Source organism: Haliotis asinina, chromosome 5 (genome assembly GCF_037392515.1).
Source record: "Haliotis asinina isolate JCU_RB_2024 chromosome 5, JCU_Hal_asi_v2, whole genome shotgun sequence".
In the NCBI taxonomy this organism is placed as follows: Eukaryota; Metazoa; Mollusca; class Gastropoda; order Lepetellida; family Haliotidae; genus Haliotis; species Haliotis asinina.
The window spans coordinates 53315262-53334007 of record NC_090284.1 but is presented as its reverse complement, the minus strand read 5'-3'; the positions used below and the strand labels follow the sequence as shown (position 1 = coordinate 53334007).

Sequence of the window (18746 nt, the reverse complement as noted above, 5' to 3'; positions counted from 1 at the left end):
TGTCGGACGTGCAACATGTTATTGTGTTGTAATCTTGGTCATTCATAGGCAATGAACTGGTTCAGATCTTAAGCGACGTTCCTCGTCTCATCATTAATTGTTCTTGGGACATTTCAAGACCAGAACCCGTGACATTCCAAATAAATGCAAAAATACACGCGCAGTAGAAACTGTTCCCGTTCCTGACTTACAAACATCTAACAGGATATACTCACTCACACACTGGGTTTCATCTGGGCCGAGAATCAGATCAGTCGGGCATGCGCAGACGTAGGACGACCGGTGGCTTGGCAGACAGATGTGGCTGCACGTGCCGGGACATGTGGCTGTGAATTCTGCAGAAAATATGCTTTATCAATTGACAGACAATAATCAATCAAATTTACAGCATAAATAACCGAGTTGGGACCAGACAATCCAGTTATCAACAGCATGAGCATCGATCTGCAATATTAGGAACCGATGACGTGTATCATCACGAACCAAGCGGAATATAACCAGAGCATTTTCGTAACTACCGTGTACTTCCTATCCCAGTTCAGTAGGACATTACAACCACTTTCCCTGGGATCTAGACTTGAGTCAACGTCTGCCTCTCACCTCGAGGTCGTGGCTGTAGTGAAGGATGCATGATGTCGAGGTTGCTGACCCCTGGCATGTCTCTGAGCACCAGTTCTCGCTTCCTGCCGTTGAACTTGTTGTCCCGGACTAACCGACCCTCGTTGGACCAGTAGATCTCATCTTCTAGGATGGACAAAGAGTTGGGATCACGGATATCGTGGGCCAGTACAATCTACAACAGATAAAACGAGTCACTACTGTTTCAAGGTATTTCAAGGTTGTTAAAACTTCGCGGTGGGTTTCAGTCTGTTCTGCGATCTGTAAATAATCGAGTCTGGATCAGACAATCCAGGCATCAACATCATGAGCATCGGTCTTCGCATTCCGTATAACATGACATGTGTTAACATGTCCGCAAGCCTGACCACCCGATCACGTTGGTCACCTCTCACGACATGAGTTACCCGGTTCTAACCCGGTTCTAACCCGGTTCTAACCCGGATCTTCGCGGGTAAAAAGAGGCAGAGAGCAAACTCTTATATCCTCCATACTATTAGTGTTGAATTGGGTGAGGGAGTTGGTTTGTCTAATTGTGGAAAGCGTTACTGTTATATCACATGTGTCAGTCTAATGGGGACGAAAGCCTAAACTATCACAAGTTCCAGAAGCATGCCTTGTTGGTGAGACTCAGGGGCACATGTATGTTCTGATAACCTAAAAATAATGATATATCTTGACAGGAAGCTACATTTGGAAGGATCCGGCGTCCCTAAGGGACGCAACTCTTGACCTGACAGCAACCACCACAGATGACTTGGTACACATTCCCCAAATCCACAAGAACACGTCCTTGGACTAGGACTTTTGGGTGTTTCCATTGTGACAAGCCGCATAATACAACAATGAAATTCATGCTATTCTCCAAAGTGCGATGGCTCAAGGCCGCAGTGTTAAAAACAAGACGTCATTTAATAAGCATAAGTTACATGCTCCACAGGCAACAAGATGCTTTCTGTTCTGGGAAGGGTACGTGATAAGTGGGTGCAATACCGTGCTACTGGGTGCGTCAGATTAACGCCCCTCTCAATGCCATATCTGCCTTGACTCCTAAACGGATCGAAAACGCATGTGCACATTTCCAGCTGATGTTTTTCCGAGCAGTTAGAAACAGGAAAATGAAATGTGAACTGAAGCTATCAAACTCATTCACAGAGCTAAAGAACGTATTTTTGGACGCTTTAGTGAACAAATATACTGACCTCTTTCATAGAGTCGTTCCCCTTGCATAGTCTCTCCACTCGACTGTTGTGCGGCTGCGCATCAATCCAGTACATGCAGTTTGTGGTGTAGTCCATCACCAGGTCACGTGGCTGCCCCACGCGCTCGCTCACCAGAGTGATGACGTTACTGCCGTCGGCGTCACTACGCATGATTGTCGGGCGGCTTGACATGTCCGTCCAGTAGAGGTAACTGTACAGTCATTAATATAGATGCACGTGACAGTGAATAGATGTTTTAAGCCGCTGTGAGGAATAGTTCATTTATGTCACAGCAGTATGTTGATAATCAAACCACTGACAGGCAAACAAGTGGGTCAAGACAATGAGCAACGATTCATCATTAGACGATGGCAACACTCAGTTACAAAATTAGATTGTCAAGATTTCAATGAAACTACTTTCAAAAGGCGTATTCTACCATGCCATCCCACATGGACGAAAACCATACGTCGCGTAAAGTCGCATGGTGAATGACTCCGCTACTATACCCGAAGGTGAATGTGGTTAAGACGACCTTTAAGAATATTCCGTGCATATCACGTAATAAGAGGTGAAATTAACCTTAACATTGTGGTCAAACTTATCTACTTTGAGCATGTGCGTATGCCCGTGTGGATTTACCCGGTTTTTCAGAACTGAGATCCTCAGTTTAAGATACGAATATCCCACACAGACAGCATATAGTGACTGAAAGTCGACCACTCATTTTTTAAATCCCATTCTCTGTACTGGGATGTATCGGTCAATGTACTCACCTCGATATGGGATCAACAACAATATCACTGGGGGCCTTGAGTCCGTCAAGGACAGAGGTGCAAAACTTTCCATCAGCCCGACACGCCAAGATGGACTTCCTCCCATCGTCCACAACATACAGCAGGTTGTTTAGCCAGTCATACGTCACGCCTTTCGGAGACATCAGCCCTAGGGAAAAAGGTGTCAATGAGTTGTTTAGCACCACAATAGTCAAGTTATGTCACGGAGAGAATAACCTGAGCCAGACAATGAAGTAATTGACATTTATAAACATCAATCTACACAAATGTGATCGTGGTATGTATCAAAGAAGTCAGCAAAGGCTGACCACCCGATCCCTTTAGTGGCCTCGTACAGGTGTGGGTTATTGGAGAACAGTTCCAACCAGGATCTGCAGGGGCCATGGTGACAAGAGTAACGAATGCGTGGTGCTGCTGCTACAGACTTAGTCCCATATTGTGGACAGGGCTTCGGCTGCAGTAAACTCTCTAGCTCCTTCATGACAGTCTACAAATGGAGAACATGCCAGCAAGTTCCAGCCAGACGATGCAGCGATTTAGTTCGGTTTTAATACAGCAAATATTACGGTGGAGACACCAGATATAGGCCTCAGGCATTGATCCCCTGTAGGTATGAAACCGTTCTTCGGCATGACGAGAGGACGCTTCAGTCACCAGAGCACTCAATGACCTTTGATATCAGAATAGGTTCCGCAACTGTATACATAAATAGTAAATCAAGGACGCGTGTTACCTACTGACCGTAAACTATGAGTGATCGATGGTTGTTGCCCAGTACGTCAATGGAGAACACCTGGCGACTGTGAGCATCGGTCCAAAATATTCTCTGGTTGTGACTGTCAACAGCTAGGGGAAAAAGCAAAGTGAAAATTACTTCAGGTTTGGACTTCAGTTCGAGGAGACAACTGACCAGAGGGAGAGACTACAAGCATAACGCTGAAGCTATGATATCAGGTCACGGTGACCTACAGACGTCCAGTTGTGAGTGACCATTCCATCCATCCCTGCAAACGTGGTATTCGTTTTACACCGCTTTTAGCAAGATTTCAGCAATATCACGGCGGAGGACCCCAGAAATGGGTTTCACAAACTGAAACCATGTGGGGCATCGAACCCGTGTCTTCAGCATGACGAGCGAACACTTTAACCACTAGGCTATCGCACCGCCCATAAGTGTTGTGAACAACACGTCCCAGTCAACAATTTATTTTCATGTGCATTATTCACTTTGGGTCTCAGATTGGTCGTAGGAAAACAGGAGTTCAAGGCTTTAGAAAGCTGTGAAAACGTCTATCTCCAACCAACATAATCCATATAGTTCACTCACAGAAAGAGACAGTTTGAATACCTATATCATGATCGTTGGCCCTTCACTAATGCAACGACGAACAATAAGATTCTCTTAAACATTAAGTTCTAATGCTAACTTTTCTTTTCATTTTCCTTGATAGGCACCCAACCTTTGTTATTGACAATATCCACGTGATAGATCCTCAAAGTTACCTATGTCAATGACATGCTGAAGGCCACTCTGTAGACTGTTGTATTGGCCCATCTTGAGAGTGTACGTGCGAATCTGGTTCCCGCTGGCCAAAATCATTGTGGCTTCTCTTCCTGAAAACAGAACCAGTCATGTCGTGAATGTCCCCCGATGTTTATAGCATCCGTCTTTGTGAAGTAAAGTACACAAGCAAAAGTGGGCATGTGCTTCTTTCGGATTGATACAAACCCTATTTATCATTAATTACGTACCCGTGAAGGTCCGGGGTAGAACAGACCTTCAGCAACCCATGCTTGCCAAATATGACGACAAACGGGATCGGGTGGTCAGGCTCGCTGAATTGGTTGACACATGTCATCGGTTCCCAATTGTGCATATCGATGCTCATGCTGTTGATCAGTGGATTTTCTGGTCCAGACACGATTATTTTTTTACAGACAGCTGCCGGTGCTACTGAAAGGATGTTCAAGTTAACACGATTCCTTTCTTTGACTAAAGCTCATGTATAAGCATCCGAGACCAGCAAAACATTAAGCTGAATGCTCTTGATATAATAGACAGTTACTTGGGGGCTTCTGTATTCAAATCGTATCCTCTACATTGTTGAATTCATAAGTAACGAACCCTTTTGTCGTAAGTAAGAACTTATAATGCGTTATATTCAGCAATATCATGGTGGGGGAACTGAAGAAACGAGCTCTGCAAGCACTTGACAGCCGGATACTCCCTACCACCTTAAGCAAGACGTTCAGGTCTCTCCCTGAACGCTTACGTTTCCAAACGCACCATTTAATAAAAAAAAACAACAAAACATTCCAGATGCAATAAATTCAAGAGAGATAAACACAAGCTGATAATTGCTTGGGACTAACAGCGTAACATAAAGACTCTGAATTAGGACCATAAAGATTAGAAGGGACCGTCCACAATGACAATCGTCAATGAAACACTGACTGATCTAAAAGAGTACTTCATATACAATCCATTCCTCTTGTGTATAAGAAAATTTAATTGGCCATGATGAGAACTGTTTATGGACAACAAAACAACGCAAATGACAAGTGGGAGAATGTAGAGACCGGTGGAGCTAAAGATCGTGTCACGTCACATGAAAAACTACAGAGTTAAATTGAAATTTACAGCACACTGAAAAGCATGTCGCATTCTATTGAACGGTGGATGAATATACATCAATTTGTAATGCGCAGTATCCTAGTATACCGTTCTACAATGAATAAACTGTTGTTGATGTTGTTCAAATATTCCAGCTTTGAGACGGCATCTGTAAATTGTTGTCCAGACAACATGATCCAGTCACATTATAATCACCGATCTATGCATTTCAGACAGACAACAACTGCATGTCTCGAATCTGGCCGACTGTACAATCCTGCTGGTCGCATCTCACAAGCGTGGTTGATTCTTAAAAGCAATGGCTACTGGGAACACATGTTTCCGGTACGATGAATAAACTGACACGGGTCTGGTAACCTTGAGTCAACAGCATGAGTATGACTAACGTCAATGACACGTTATTTCACCAGTTTCAAACTGGGACCGACCTGGCCGCGTCTGGTAAGAATACGGACTTGTAAATGGTATACCTATTTTTGGCATCACATTGCTTTCCTAATGAACAATATTGAAGATGGACATTTAAATACGCACCTATCTTTATCATCATATGACTTTCCAAATGGACTATTTTGAAGACGGACTTGTAAATGGTATACCTGTGTTTGGCATCGCATCACTTTCCTCGTGGACTATTTTGAAGACGGGCATTTATATTATGTACATACCTATGGCATCACATCAGTTTCCTAACAGACCATTTTGAAGACGGGCATTTAAATAGCATACGTACCTTTAGCATCACAGCGACTCCCGTCCTTGTTGAGTCTGTAGCCATCAATACAGAGGCACCGGTAACTGCCGATATTGTTCTTGCACTTCTGGCTGCAAAGTCTGTGTCCGGGTTTCTCATTCGCGCATTCGTCAAAGTCTGTACGAAAATATACATGTCAGTGGATAATTACTTAGCATGAAAATACATAAATGTCAATGGATAATTAATTACCAGTGAAGAAACTTAACCGGAAGTGTTTCGGAGAAAATATCCGAGGGAGACGTCAAAAATTATTCCGCCGTCCGTACTTTGACCGTTAAAATAGACGTTTAGGGAGGTCTTATGACTTGGATTCTGCCACTACAAAAGAACATATTTACATGTTTGTTTTAGATCACGGTACAACCCTGACCCTTTGAATAAAGTCGGTAATGTCAACAAATCCATACATGAATATCTTGCCTTAGGATCGGGGGGAGTTGGAAGTTCATTCCAAACAATCACAACCAAACCTGTAACCCATTGACAAACTTTACTTTTGAAACCATCCTGGATGGGGCGCCGTCAACACATTCAAACCTACCTCTACATCTTTTTCCATCAGCGAGCAGACGATAACCCTTCAAGCACGTGCAGGTAGCGTTGTGTCCTGTTATTGTACAGCCGTGTTCACACTCGTGTTGGGAACAAAGTGCTGCAAGGGCAGTTTCCCAAGGAGGGAACAGAGATTAAACTCTCGTTTTTCGTTTTTTGAAGTATATTCGAGAGAGATGCACACTTTAAAAACTTAGAAAATCATCTAATCTTTACCATTCAACTTTACTGGTAGATATTCATCTTAGATATTGGATATAGTGATTTAGAAAAAAAAAGTTTGAGAAGGAGAGGAAAGGGACAGAATGATACAGAGGAAATGGGTGTGTGGGGTGTGTGGGGAGTATAAATGCATTCGAACCCTAGAATTCATATCACAGATATGTACTTCCCTGCTGAATAAAGATGTAACAAAGCCATATGAAAATGACGCACATTCAAGTTTAGTGAGTTTGGTTTTACACATTTTCTAACGATATTCCAGCAATAGTACGGAAGGCAAGACCAGAAATGGGCCTCATCCATTACAGCAATGTGGGAAATCAAACCAGGATATTCGGAGTGATGAGGGAAACCTTTAACCTTTATTCTGGTCACTTACTGCAGTTCCTTTCATCCGACCTATCAGTACAGTCCACCTTGCCATCACACTCCTTCCCACCATCCATACACTCAAGGCCATCCTTGCACAGAAACATTCCCCTGGTCTTTGTGCACTGAGATCGAATGGCTGAAAGAAGACACAGTAAAACAGTTCAGTTCTTCAGATAACACGCCAGGGGAAGAGAAGCATTACTTAAGTCTTAACCTGTTGTCAACACGGAGCATATTAGTGGGTGATCAAGTTTAGTTTTACACCGCACTGGGCAACATTCCTGCTATATGACGGTGGTCTGTAAAAACTCGAGTCTCGAGTAGTGATCAACAGCATAAACATCGGTTTACGCAATTGGGATACATTGCAATGCATATGGGATAGCACTGGATGAGTGAAATACATTAAGAGGGACCATTTCAAAGTAATCAAAACCACTTTGAAGACGAACCGAACATTCATAACCAAGACGAATTAAGGATTCAAACCCGCACTTAACCTAGCTAACGTGGCTTTCAGCAAAATTTCAGCTATATGGCGGCGATCCGTAAATAATTAAAACTGGAAAGGACAATCCAGTGATTAACAGCATGAGCATCGACGGGGATACGATGACGTTAGCCATGTCAGCGATAATGACCACTCGTTAGTTGCCTTTCACGACAAGTACAGGTTGCTGAAGATAAATTCCAACTCAAATATTTACGGGTAACCTTATATAAAAGAAACCAACTGATCAAAATAGTACCGATTCAAGTATGACTTTGTATGAGCGTGAAACAGATGTCACTACTTCATTAGACGTATTCCCCCAACTGCAGAAACAGGCTTTACACACTGTGCCACACAGTGGTGAGACAAGTCAACGCCTTTAACACCCAGGAATCCCGCCTCATCCTACTGACATGACCCAGCAGTAGAACTGGATCAACATGTCCTTGACCATCGGCGTCTAATGATTACACCAAGAGGCTCCCCATTCTTTCAGTGTTTTTGTCAAGGGGTAACGCGTCAACATGGTGAAATATCTAGTGCAGTCTGCAAATCTCTTTCAAGTTGTTTTAGCTCTGAAAAGAGTGCAGCTAGAGGGATGATAAAGATAAACAGCATCAGGTAAAAGCATCCGTTCGATGTTTAGATAAAGACTTCAGCCGAACACTCCACTGACGTAATCGTGATTTACATGGACAAAGAATCACAACATAAACGACTTCCTTGTCCAGATTGGATTATAAATGATGGCTCGAGAATTTATGGTTTCATCAGCAGGAAGCTGAAAAAATACTATATGACCAAAAAAAGCCCAACACCGTCCAAGTCTTCCTCCCTCCGGACCATTAGTATTGCGTCTAATTGCAGTGATGTGAGTTTTGTTGTACGCAGCTTTTAACAATATTCTAGCAACATCACGGAGATGGTAGAGGGAGAGAGGACACCAGAAACAGGCTTTACACGTAGTACCCATGTGGATATTCGAACCCAGGTCTTCAACGTGACGTGCGGACGCTTGAACCATTAGGCTACCCCACCGCCCCTTTTCCCCTTTGAGTAGTGTTTTACACGGATTCAGCAGTATTTACAAACAATACGGGAAGCACATTCGCTTGACGTGTTCTCATATGGGTTCTCGAACCATGGTTCTAGTCGAACTGGTGTGAACGCTCTAACCAACTGGAAGAATGACTATAGCCAGCGTCAACATGAGAGGATGATAAGTGCATTAGTTGGATTGCCAGCAGGATCACAGGACACACAGTACCAGTGTGCAGAAAAGAACCTGTTGAATTGAATCGACCTGGAGTGTTTGAATGAGAAGACAATACTCAACTGCAAGCTTGTATCAAGGTCATCCAGTCGTGTTAGACTTTGGATGTCACCGCTTAAAAACTTTTTTTTTAAAGTACTTTTTAAAAAAAGGCTTATTCTACTGTGCCACCCGGCGCTGATGAGCGTGCATAAAAGACGCATGTGTGAGGAAACAAGTCGATATGGTTTTACGCCGCTTTCAGCAATGTTCCAGCAAAATCGTTTGTGCGCGTGTGCGCGTGTGCGCGTGTGCGCGTGAGAGATAGAGAGAGAGAGAGAGAGAGACGGGAGAGAGTCCACCAGAAATAGGTTTCACGCACTGTAGCCATGTAGGGAATCGAACCCGGTTCGTAAGCGAGGAAGGCTTTTACGACCAGGATGCCCAAACACCCCAAACCTACAGCTGATAGCGTTAAAAGGCCGATGCACAAGAATGCATTTCCAACATATGTTATGAGGGTAAATGTGCACCACTTACCACATTCAGGACCGGTCTCGTCCGCGCCGTTATCACAGTCCGGCTTCTTGTCACATCTCTGAGACTGGTCCAGACAAACGAGCCGCGTGCTGTTGGGGCATTGATACAGGTCTGGTGGACAGGAGCCTGGGGAGAAAATCCCGTATGGAGGTGCATAAATTCAATATTTTCTCTTTTTTTATGTGTGTGTGTGGGGGGGGGGGGGGGGGGGGGGGGTGGGGGGGGGGGGTGGGGGTTGGGGTGGGGGGGGGGGGGTGGCTAACAGTTGGTTAAACGTCATTTTTGAAAAGTGTAGCATGACTTAGATATGTACATAATCTAGAAATAATCTGGGAATGTGAGTGAGTGAATTTAGTTTTACGCCGCACTCAGCAATATTACAGCTATATGGCGGCGGTCTGTAGATAATCGAGTCTGGACCATACAATTCAGTGATCAACAACATGAGCATCAATCTGCGCCACTGGGAACCGATGACATGTGTCAACTAAGTCAGCAAGCCTGACCACCCGATCCCGTTAGTCGCCTTTTAAGGCAAGCATGGGTTGAAGGCCTATTCTATCCCGGGACCTTCACGGCTCCTCTACACTGAGACTACCAGAAATACGCCTAAACACCCTGGGCTTTCAGCATATACGCCTCACTAAAAACCAAGTAGTTTCAATGCAATGTTTTTATCAATCTCGATAGCGATTTCGCCTGCATGTTTATGAAAGGTAGATATCCTTCAGTGACTACATAGCCTTTAGTGGCTATCAAATTGATTTATCTAATAACAGTGGCGAATACAACTTATTGCGAAATAAGCTCCACATTATACACACGCAGTCTGTAATCATTCCTCTGGTACAACAAGCGGGTCCTAACCTCATTTTTATGGATGATAATACCTGTCAGTGGCGGTTTACTGTCACCATGCCTACCCCAGACTCTGGATGAGTGAGTGAGTTTAGTTTTACACGCCACACTCGGCAATATTCCAGCTAAATGGCGGCGGTCTGTAAATAATCGAGTCTCTTACAGCAAGCATGGGTTGCTGAAAGCCAATTCTACCCCGGGACCTGACTCTGGATGACCTTGAGCAGGCGCTACAGAGGGAATGGCAGGGTATTCCACAGCAACAGCTTTAAAAGGTTCATTTGTTCAACGTAGAAGACCTGTACAAACTTGATGGTCATATGTGTTACTGAATACTGCTTCACTTGACATGACCATTTCGCTCCATCAATGCAGCACATTTTGCAACACTGTACGGGAACATACTTGGGATGATTTGTAAGTCTGTTATTGCCCAATGCCATTTTATTTCACTTTGCAAATTTTTTATAATGTTTCACCTTTCTATTGCATCATTCCATGATTTAAAATATCAGTAAACGAAAATGTAATGAGACCAAAAAATGTGAGTTGCTTAGCTTTTTGTGATGAGTATATATCAGTTGCCATACATGTTTCCTGAGATACTGGGAGCAGTGCGTGAACAGCGCATAATACGTGCATCGTGCAGGTATAACAGCTTCAGTATTCGTCCATTCGCTCCTGTTACCAATAATATTATTCAATATTCAAGGTGCTATTCGAAATACTGAAAACGGGCTAGCTAATCAATCTAAATGCTCGAACCGGACCAGAACAACCAGCAACTTGACAGAAGGAGTATTACATTACCTCACACATAATTGTCGTTTTCTGATTGGGTAAGCGCTCTTCTGTTTGTTTGTTTTTTTCAATGTGCCCGACATACAAGCGAGGTACATTTCAATGTATCCAGCTGCCAATGAAACTCATTCGGCGCTTCGTGGTAGTACTTCTGTAACTCGAATAACATTGATCTCGCATGAACCACGGAAATTACCGATGCTTTCCGAATGCAAATCGATTGACGGGAGATCTCCATATCTGTTTTTCTTGTGTCGTCTGCAAAATCTACATTCCAAAGCATAAATTTTGACAAAAGGCTCAAATGTAGTCCCTTTGAATATTAAGATGGAAATTACACCGCGGCGACTTTACTAACACAATACCAGTGGGGAAAAAACAAAAAGTAAGATGCAAGATTTGAATTGTTTGTTTCACACAGGTTAGCTGAAGCGTACGATCCGATACCCATGCTTGAATTAAAAATACAACATTCGGGTGGTTGTTAAGATAAATACGTTGTTCACTGGTCCCTGGGCGCCCATGGGTTGACGTACCATGGATTGAGGTTACATCAAATCAATCAAGTCACAGAAGCTTAGGTGCAGCGAAAGAATACCGAGTGCTTCTTTGAAATTCCACGCGGAACTCATATTTAAGATGCTGCATTGTCGGAAAAGTCTAGAATCTCTGTAACGTACACTTGCTCTCATCGGTTTCGTCCATGCAGTCTGCAGATCCGTCACAACGCCAGTCTAGGGGAATACAGCTACTTCCGTTGTCACACCGGAACTCGGACGAACTGCAGTTCTTGGGCGTCTGGTCTGGAATAAAAAGCTATCCAACTTTTGCCTGGCTCAGTGAGTATGTCATTGTCTGGCTAGGCAATAAGGAAAGTCCAACATGCCAAAAATGCATTGTTTGAAGACTTGTCCTTAAATATTTAAGTTCATGGGTTAAATATAAAGAAAGCATGTATGCAGCTGTAGCTGTAAAAGTATCTAGCTTCAAATAATGAAACCGAAGAGGATCGATGTCCATACCATCAACTTGTAAACTTCCTGCCACTGCTAACATTTATCCACGTCCAAGGGTTGAAATAGCCGTAGTTCAGCCCACAAAAAGCGACCATAAAATCATTTAAGTACTTCCAACAATATGAGGCGTCATCTTTACCAAGGACTAGGTGAATACGAGCGAGTGAGTTTAGTTTTACGTCGCACTCAGCAATATTCCAACTATATGGCCGAGGTCTGTAAATAATCGAGTCTGGACCAGATGATCTCGTGATCAACAGCATCAGTGCAACGGGGAACCGATGACATGTGTCAACCAAGTCGGCGAGCCTGACCACCCGATCCCATTAGTGGCCTTTTGTGGCAAGTATGGGTTGCTGAAGGCCTATTCTACCCCGAGACCTTCACGGGTCTCACAGGTCAAGTAACAAAGAAACTGATACATCACAAAGACTCATCTGCAGGTGATGGTGGTTTGTGATCGCTATGTACAATGTCGAGACCAGTTTATAAACATCTGAGTGTTTCAGTGTCAGAATAGTCAGGACAACTCACCGTGATGGGGACAGTAGTCCTCGTCTGAATGATCCATACAATCGTCCTTGCCGTCACACCAGAACACTCTGCTGACACACCGCTTGTTGTTACACAGGAACCAGCGGGTCTGGTCCATACACTCCCGGGTACCTGGAAAGTGTCATTGAGGCAATGGATATGTTGTGCTTGGAATTTTTTAGACCCCAGCATACAGAAACGCACATGTGAATCACAAGTTTCACACAATACCTGATAACCTATGGGAGACAAGCACATTGGCGTAACACTACATATTTCTGAACCGATTTAAGAAACGAAGGTACAAACACTTCTTTAAGTAGATTTCAAGTGATTTGCATCCATGTAACAGGGATGTGATAACGCCACAGAGGGGCTAATTTAAACATAAACGACAGTAATTAGTGGACTTGGTCGCCGGTGAAGTTTAAGATCTTTCAAGACCTGGAGATCTTCAAGGAAGACCAACCGGTCCTACTCTGCTTGCAATATGCAACCATAATGACCCATACCGAAAAACTGGTCAAGGAGTCCTACTCTCCATCAGAAGGCTCGTCACTATAGGAATTATTTACGCAAAGAGCTGGACATGTTGGTGGTATGTCAGTAATGAAGTGGGTTTGTGTTTGGTATTACTCCAAGCTGGACCTCACTAAGGTACCTGGGCTACTCAATGGACAACGTTGGTAACAGGAGTGAGTGAGTGAGTTTAGTTTTACGTCGCACTTAGCAATATTCCAGCTATATGGCAACGGCCTGTAAATAATCGAGTCCGGACCAGACAATCCAGTGATCAACAGCATGAGCATCGATCTGTGCAATTGAGAAACCGATGACATGTGTCAACCAAGTCAGCTAGTCTGACCACCCGATCCCGTTAGTCGCCTCTTACGACAAGCATAGCCACCTTTTTATGGCAAGCATGGGTTGCTGAAGGCCTATTCTACCCCGTGACCTTCACGGGTTGGTAACAGGAAAAACTGGATACAGTCGTTGTGCCACATTTTGATAACCATCCCCTTGAATAGCAGCGACGGACCTTTGGTATGAAACCCATCGAACATCACCAGTGGTGTTTCATACAATTACAACAATCATTATTCCAGAACTTGGTAACTATCAGACTGATGTGATGACCATACTTCCAAGCGTTGTTGATATTCACGTTTTTATGCATTCCTCGCCAATTGTCAATTTCAGTTGTTTTTTGCTATAATCTGAGAAAAACAACTATTTTGTATTCAAAGTGCACTCACACGAGCACACAGTTTCGTACTTTTATGCCCCACCGACCCCAGTGGTATACGAAGGTGTCGAACCATACACACCATCACACCAAACATGTTTAATCTTACAATAAAGGTCAAGAAATTCGGGGTGAGTGAGCTTACCTTTGCGCCGCTTTCAGCAATATCCCAGCGAACACCAGAAATGAGCTTCACACGTAGTACCCATATGAAGAATCAAACTCGGCTCTTCGGAATGAGAGCAAGAACCCTTTAACAACTTGGCACAACGTATGACCGAGACAGGGATGTTTTCAGTCGACAAACTGTACCGTTTATCATACACTTTATGATGTATTCCAATAGCATTAGTTAAAATAATTGGATGATTCGTATTCTTTCAAGCAAGAATGTCATGGAGGCAGTACATCGCGTGTAAGTACGTCTACCGCAGGCGAGTGAAATATCTGTCAAGCACCTGTCTGTCAACAGTGTGTTCGAATTGGTGATGTTTCTCTGATGCCAGGAAGTTATAAATATTGCATATATCATTGTCAAAGGAGTATCGCCAGATACACAGAAGGACATTCTGACCGAAGTGGTTTGAGCATCTCATTTCCCACTTCAAGGTTTTCAATGACGAAGTAACACTGTCACTGGTGTCTGCAAACTCTACACTGACGGCGTTACCTAAGACGGGGTTACAGTTCACCATGTAACAAACCTTATCGCAATCACAAAATTCGTACTGGCGTTTCGGACACGTCAGAGACTGTGGTGGCAAGTATGGTATCGTGTGGCCTTTCGCAATATTGAAGCAACATCACGGTTGGGGACACCAGAAATGGGTTTCACACATTGCACACCTGTGGGAAATCGAACTGCGGCATGACGACGAACCTCAAGACTACCCGTCTATTGATCTAGCATTAATTAGATGTTTATATGATTTTCAAAAGGGATGAACAATACCCCAAACCTCTCTCGTCGAATCTGCCCATCACTTACCAATATTTGTGCCAGCTGGGACACCTTCGCAAGGGTATCCTAAAACTGTACCTCGCCTGAAAAAGGCCTTTTGTCCATGTAATGATGGGTGCCATGCAGAGCAAGTAGACTGCGTTTTTTTGGTACATAGCCACCAGAGATCGAACAACCTACCCTCGACTATCTAATACGGCACTAAACCACTGAGTATCTCTGAACAGTCTCACCTCTTTGGGGACACTCTCTCTCATCCTCTCCATTGTTGCAGTGTTCTATTCCATCACACCAGAGCTCGGATGCCAGACAGGTATTGTCCTCGTCGCATCGTCGTTCAGACTTGGAGCATTTGACGGGATCTCACAAAAATAACGTGAAATTAGACACGTTGTAAACAACATGTACACAATCAATCAAATACTACCCATCTTCCATTCTAATCTGTTCAAGAAGATTCATAATCGCCTGACAATTTACATGGCCGTCCGCATGATGACAAACTCCAACCTCAGTTTCGTATTGTGATTTTTTTCAACTAACTTCATGTTGTTGCTACCTAATAGCAAAAGAATGCATAGAGTTTTACGCCAGTCAGAAATGCTACCATATCAAGACACTTTGTCAGTAATCGAGTCCGGACCTGTAGACAATTGGTTGATGAATAGTCTACCCGGGGCAACTTGACCAGTCAATCAGATCACCATGACATACTAATGACATGTTATCACTGCAGCTAGACTGTCGCTTATTCTCTGAAAACATTATTTCGGCGGAAACATAAGGCCATTTTAATTGAAAATAGAGTCCTACTGACCTTGGAAAAAATTTTAACTCTTTGCAATATAAAAAAACCCTAAATGAAGAAAATGATGGGTGGTGGGGCAATACTGCAGTCGGACTGCGGTGAGTACATTGTACACTGCAACCGGTTTCCACATTAACGTTGTCTGATTTGCCAAGAGGTATACTACTACTGAATATCATCAACAGAGCATCAAGTTGTCAGTTCTTGGCGTGCCCGCAAGAATGAGTGAGTGAGTTTAGTTTTACGCCGCATTCAGCAATATTCCAGTTATATGGCGGCGATCTGTAAATAATGGAGTTTGGACCAGAAACTCCGGTGATCAACAACATGAGCATCGATCTGTGCAACTGGGAACCGATGACATGTGTCAACCAAGTCAGCTAGCTTGACCACTCGATCCCGTTAGTCGCCTCTTACAAGCATAGTCGCCATTTATGGTAAGCATGGGTTGCTGAAGGCCTATTCTACCCCGGGACCTTCACGGGTCACTTGCCTCTTGCGACAAGCATGGGATTCTGGAGCTTCATTCTAACCAGGATATTCATTGTAATTTTGTACTTTAGCGGATTTCGTACTTTCAAATTCAATTTTATACTTTTATGTTTGCATACTGACGGTGTGGGTGTGATATTTATTTAATTCCACTGTAAAACCTTTGTCGTTTCAAATCATTCTAGATTTATATCAATATTGCAAAGTGCCTGTTATTTGTTTATAAACACAACTACTTAAAGATTCGTAAACAACATAAATTACTGTAAGGAGACATAATTTACACATGACGTCCCACGGATTTAATGGGTTTTTTTTTTCAAAACCCCTCTGGACCAATGTCCAATAAACTTTCAAAATCCACTTGACCAAATATCAATAACACTTGCCACAATTACCATTTCTTTTCTTTTGCAAATATCCTTTATCAATTGCTCGCAATTGCATGTCATATTTTACTATCAAAATACATATATTACAACATGTCAGTAGCTTTGCACTACTGACACACGGTTAAGTTCAATGTGGATGTTTACTTGACTGACCAGAGAATTTCACTCGACCTGGGCGTCGGGCAATAGTATTTTTCAACCATTGGATGGATCCGTACCAGCTGGTTCATTACTTATTTATACTTAGTCTTTTATTGACGTCTCTGTAGTGCTAGTTCTCGAAGCCGAACTAAAATCCTTAAATGAATATAACCAACGCGGAAGCTACAAGTCTAAACTGAATCCTGTCTTTATAAAGGAAACTAAGACATCAGGAAGAATGCGGTAGTGGCCCTATGCAGCAGTAAATACGGCATCGGTATACAGACACGACTGTATGGAAACAATAGCAGAACACTTGAATGTTAAGTATTGGGTAAGCACAGATGCGTTTATGTTGATCTATAACGGGATGGTTATCAGTCGACAGTTACATCATAAGTCAACATTCACACTGTAGCTAACAGATGCTTGAATGTTAATAATATGAGACACATGCTATTATCTGTCACTACACTACCACTTAGGAAAGAGATTAGAAAATATCATTCTATTCAAACATTGCTCTTCAGGATAACTTTTATATAAAGGCCGGATACAATATCCCTATCAAAAGTGTACTTGATTCCCATTTTCTTTCAATAATGTTTCCTTGCGGGATCGAGTGGTCAGACTCGCTGACTTGGTTGATACATGTCATCGAATCCCAGTTGTATAGATAAATGTTCAGGCTGTTGATCACTGGGACTCGATTATTTACAGACCGCCACCTTATAGTGCGGCGTCAAGCACCAAGCAAAAAAAGGGATACAAAAGTACTCACGAACAATATATTCATTTTTCAAAATATCAGTTATCTGTACAAGCTTGCATAAAATACCCTCGAAAACGAGATATCCGGTAAAGGGTAAATGCACGTGTCATGACGTGCCGAGATATTCAAGATCAGAGAAATACAAACTGTGCAGTGCAGTGCAGCGCATTACAATGATTATCAACAACGCGATGGTTGGGGGAACTATCTGATCACCGTCTAACCCACGATAACAGTCTTTGGAGTATTTGTTGAGTGATGTTCATGAAAGGTCAAATATTATCTGAGCGTCGTCGCCTTTTTGTTGGAATCTGATGAAAGCACTGAATAATAGGTTGAAATGATCCCCATTTCCGGTTGAGAGTCTACAATAGGGTACGAGTGTTAGCATACTGTGGAAGAAAAGCCCGAGCGATACAAAGGCATCACGCGCTGACCACCACCGTGAAACCCAAAACTGCGAAACCCACCACCGTGAAACCCACCAGCGGTATCGTACCGGCAAACCTAGAAACTTTATCGGGGCGATTCGGGATTTGAACTCATGATCACTTTCTCTGAATTGCTCAGTTATTAGCGAATGACTGTGTCTAAGATGACTGGATCAGTGCTCGAAATGTCGAAGTCTTGTAAGGACTATGAGAATCGCATCCCAAGTGTTATCAGACACCGAGCACACCGTTTACATATTGAACCACATCAAAGCACTGAACACGCAAGTAGTGCGTTACTCGAAAACAATCATTCTTCTTCTTTTCATTACTACTAAGAATTAAAAGGTAAACACTGTCACTGAATAACAGCCCTGTCAACACGGACAAACACATGTTTTTGACTTAAGTATAAGACAAAACGGATCCAGATCTCGACCACACCCTGCCCCTCTCTTCTCCGCCTATCTCAAGCCAAAGAGTAGATTTTTTTATTACAGCCAGCGTAATGTGTAAAGACATGAATTTTAACCACCCCTAAAGGGGGTCTTTGATAAGATAACAACATTCAAGTGATGACACTTCATTGATAAGTGTAATGTAATCATTGACAGTGAAAAGCGCCATGAAATGGTATGAGAGAACAACACAACAATCAAAGTTAAGCTTTGGAAAAGTATTAAGTAATAGATAAAACTTACAAAAAGTACTTACCATATGAGAACCAGAAGGTATTTACCGATGATAAAAAACACAGAAACACAAAAATGCATGCACGTGTAGAAACCATGCTAACGTGCACGAGCAGTGACCGATCACCCGACTTGCCTCAACACAGCACGTCGCTCAACTGA

General features: G+C 43.0%; 1 protein-coding gene across 1 annotated transcript in view; it reads right to left on the bottom strand.

Moving 5' to 3' along the window:
* The window catches only part of LOC137284823 (vitellogenin receptor-like), a 43847-nt gene extending 25101 nt beyond the window's left edge, over positions 1-18746 (bottom strand). Inside the window, exons 1-14 of the mRNA XM_067816822.1 lie at positions 18607-18746; positions 15090-15218; positions 12650-12781; positions 11780-11902; positions 9441-9566; positions 7163-7291; positions 6551-6661; positions 5986-6123; positions 4121-4231; positions 3359-3463; positions 2597-2765; positions 1821-2031; positions 601-793; positions 216-335 (exon numbers count right to left, since the gene is read on the bottom strand). Coding sequence (XP_067672923.1) covers positions 216-335; positions 601-793; positions 1821-2031; positions 2597-2765; positions 3359-3463; positions 4121-4231; positions 5986-6123; positions 6551-6661; positions 7163-7291; positions 9441-9566; positions 11780-11902; positions 12650-12781; positions 15090-15218; positions 18607-18682 — 1873 coding nt within the window. The 5' untranslated portion in view covers positions 18683-18746. The remainder of the gene's footprint in view (positions 1-215; positions 336-600; positions 794-1820; positions 2032-2596; positions 2766-3358; positions 3464-4120; positions 4232-5985; positions 6124-6550; positions 6662-7162; positions 7292-9440; positions 9567-11779; positions 11903-12649; positions 12782-15089; positions 15219-18606) is intronic.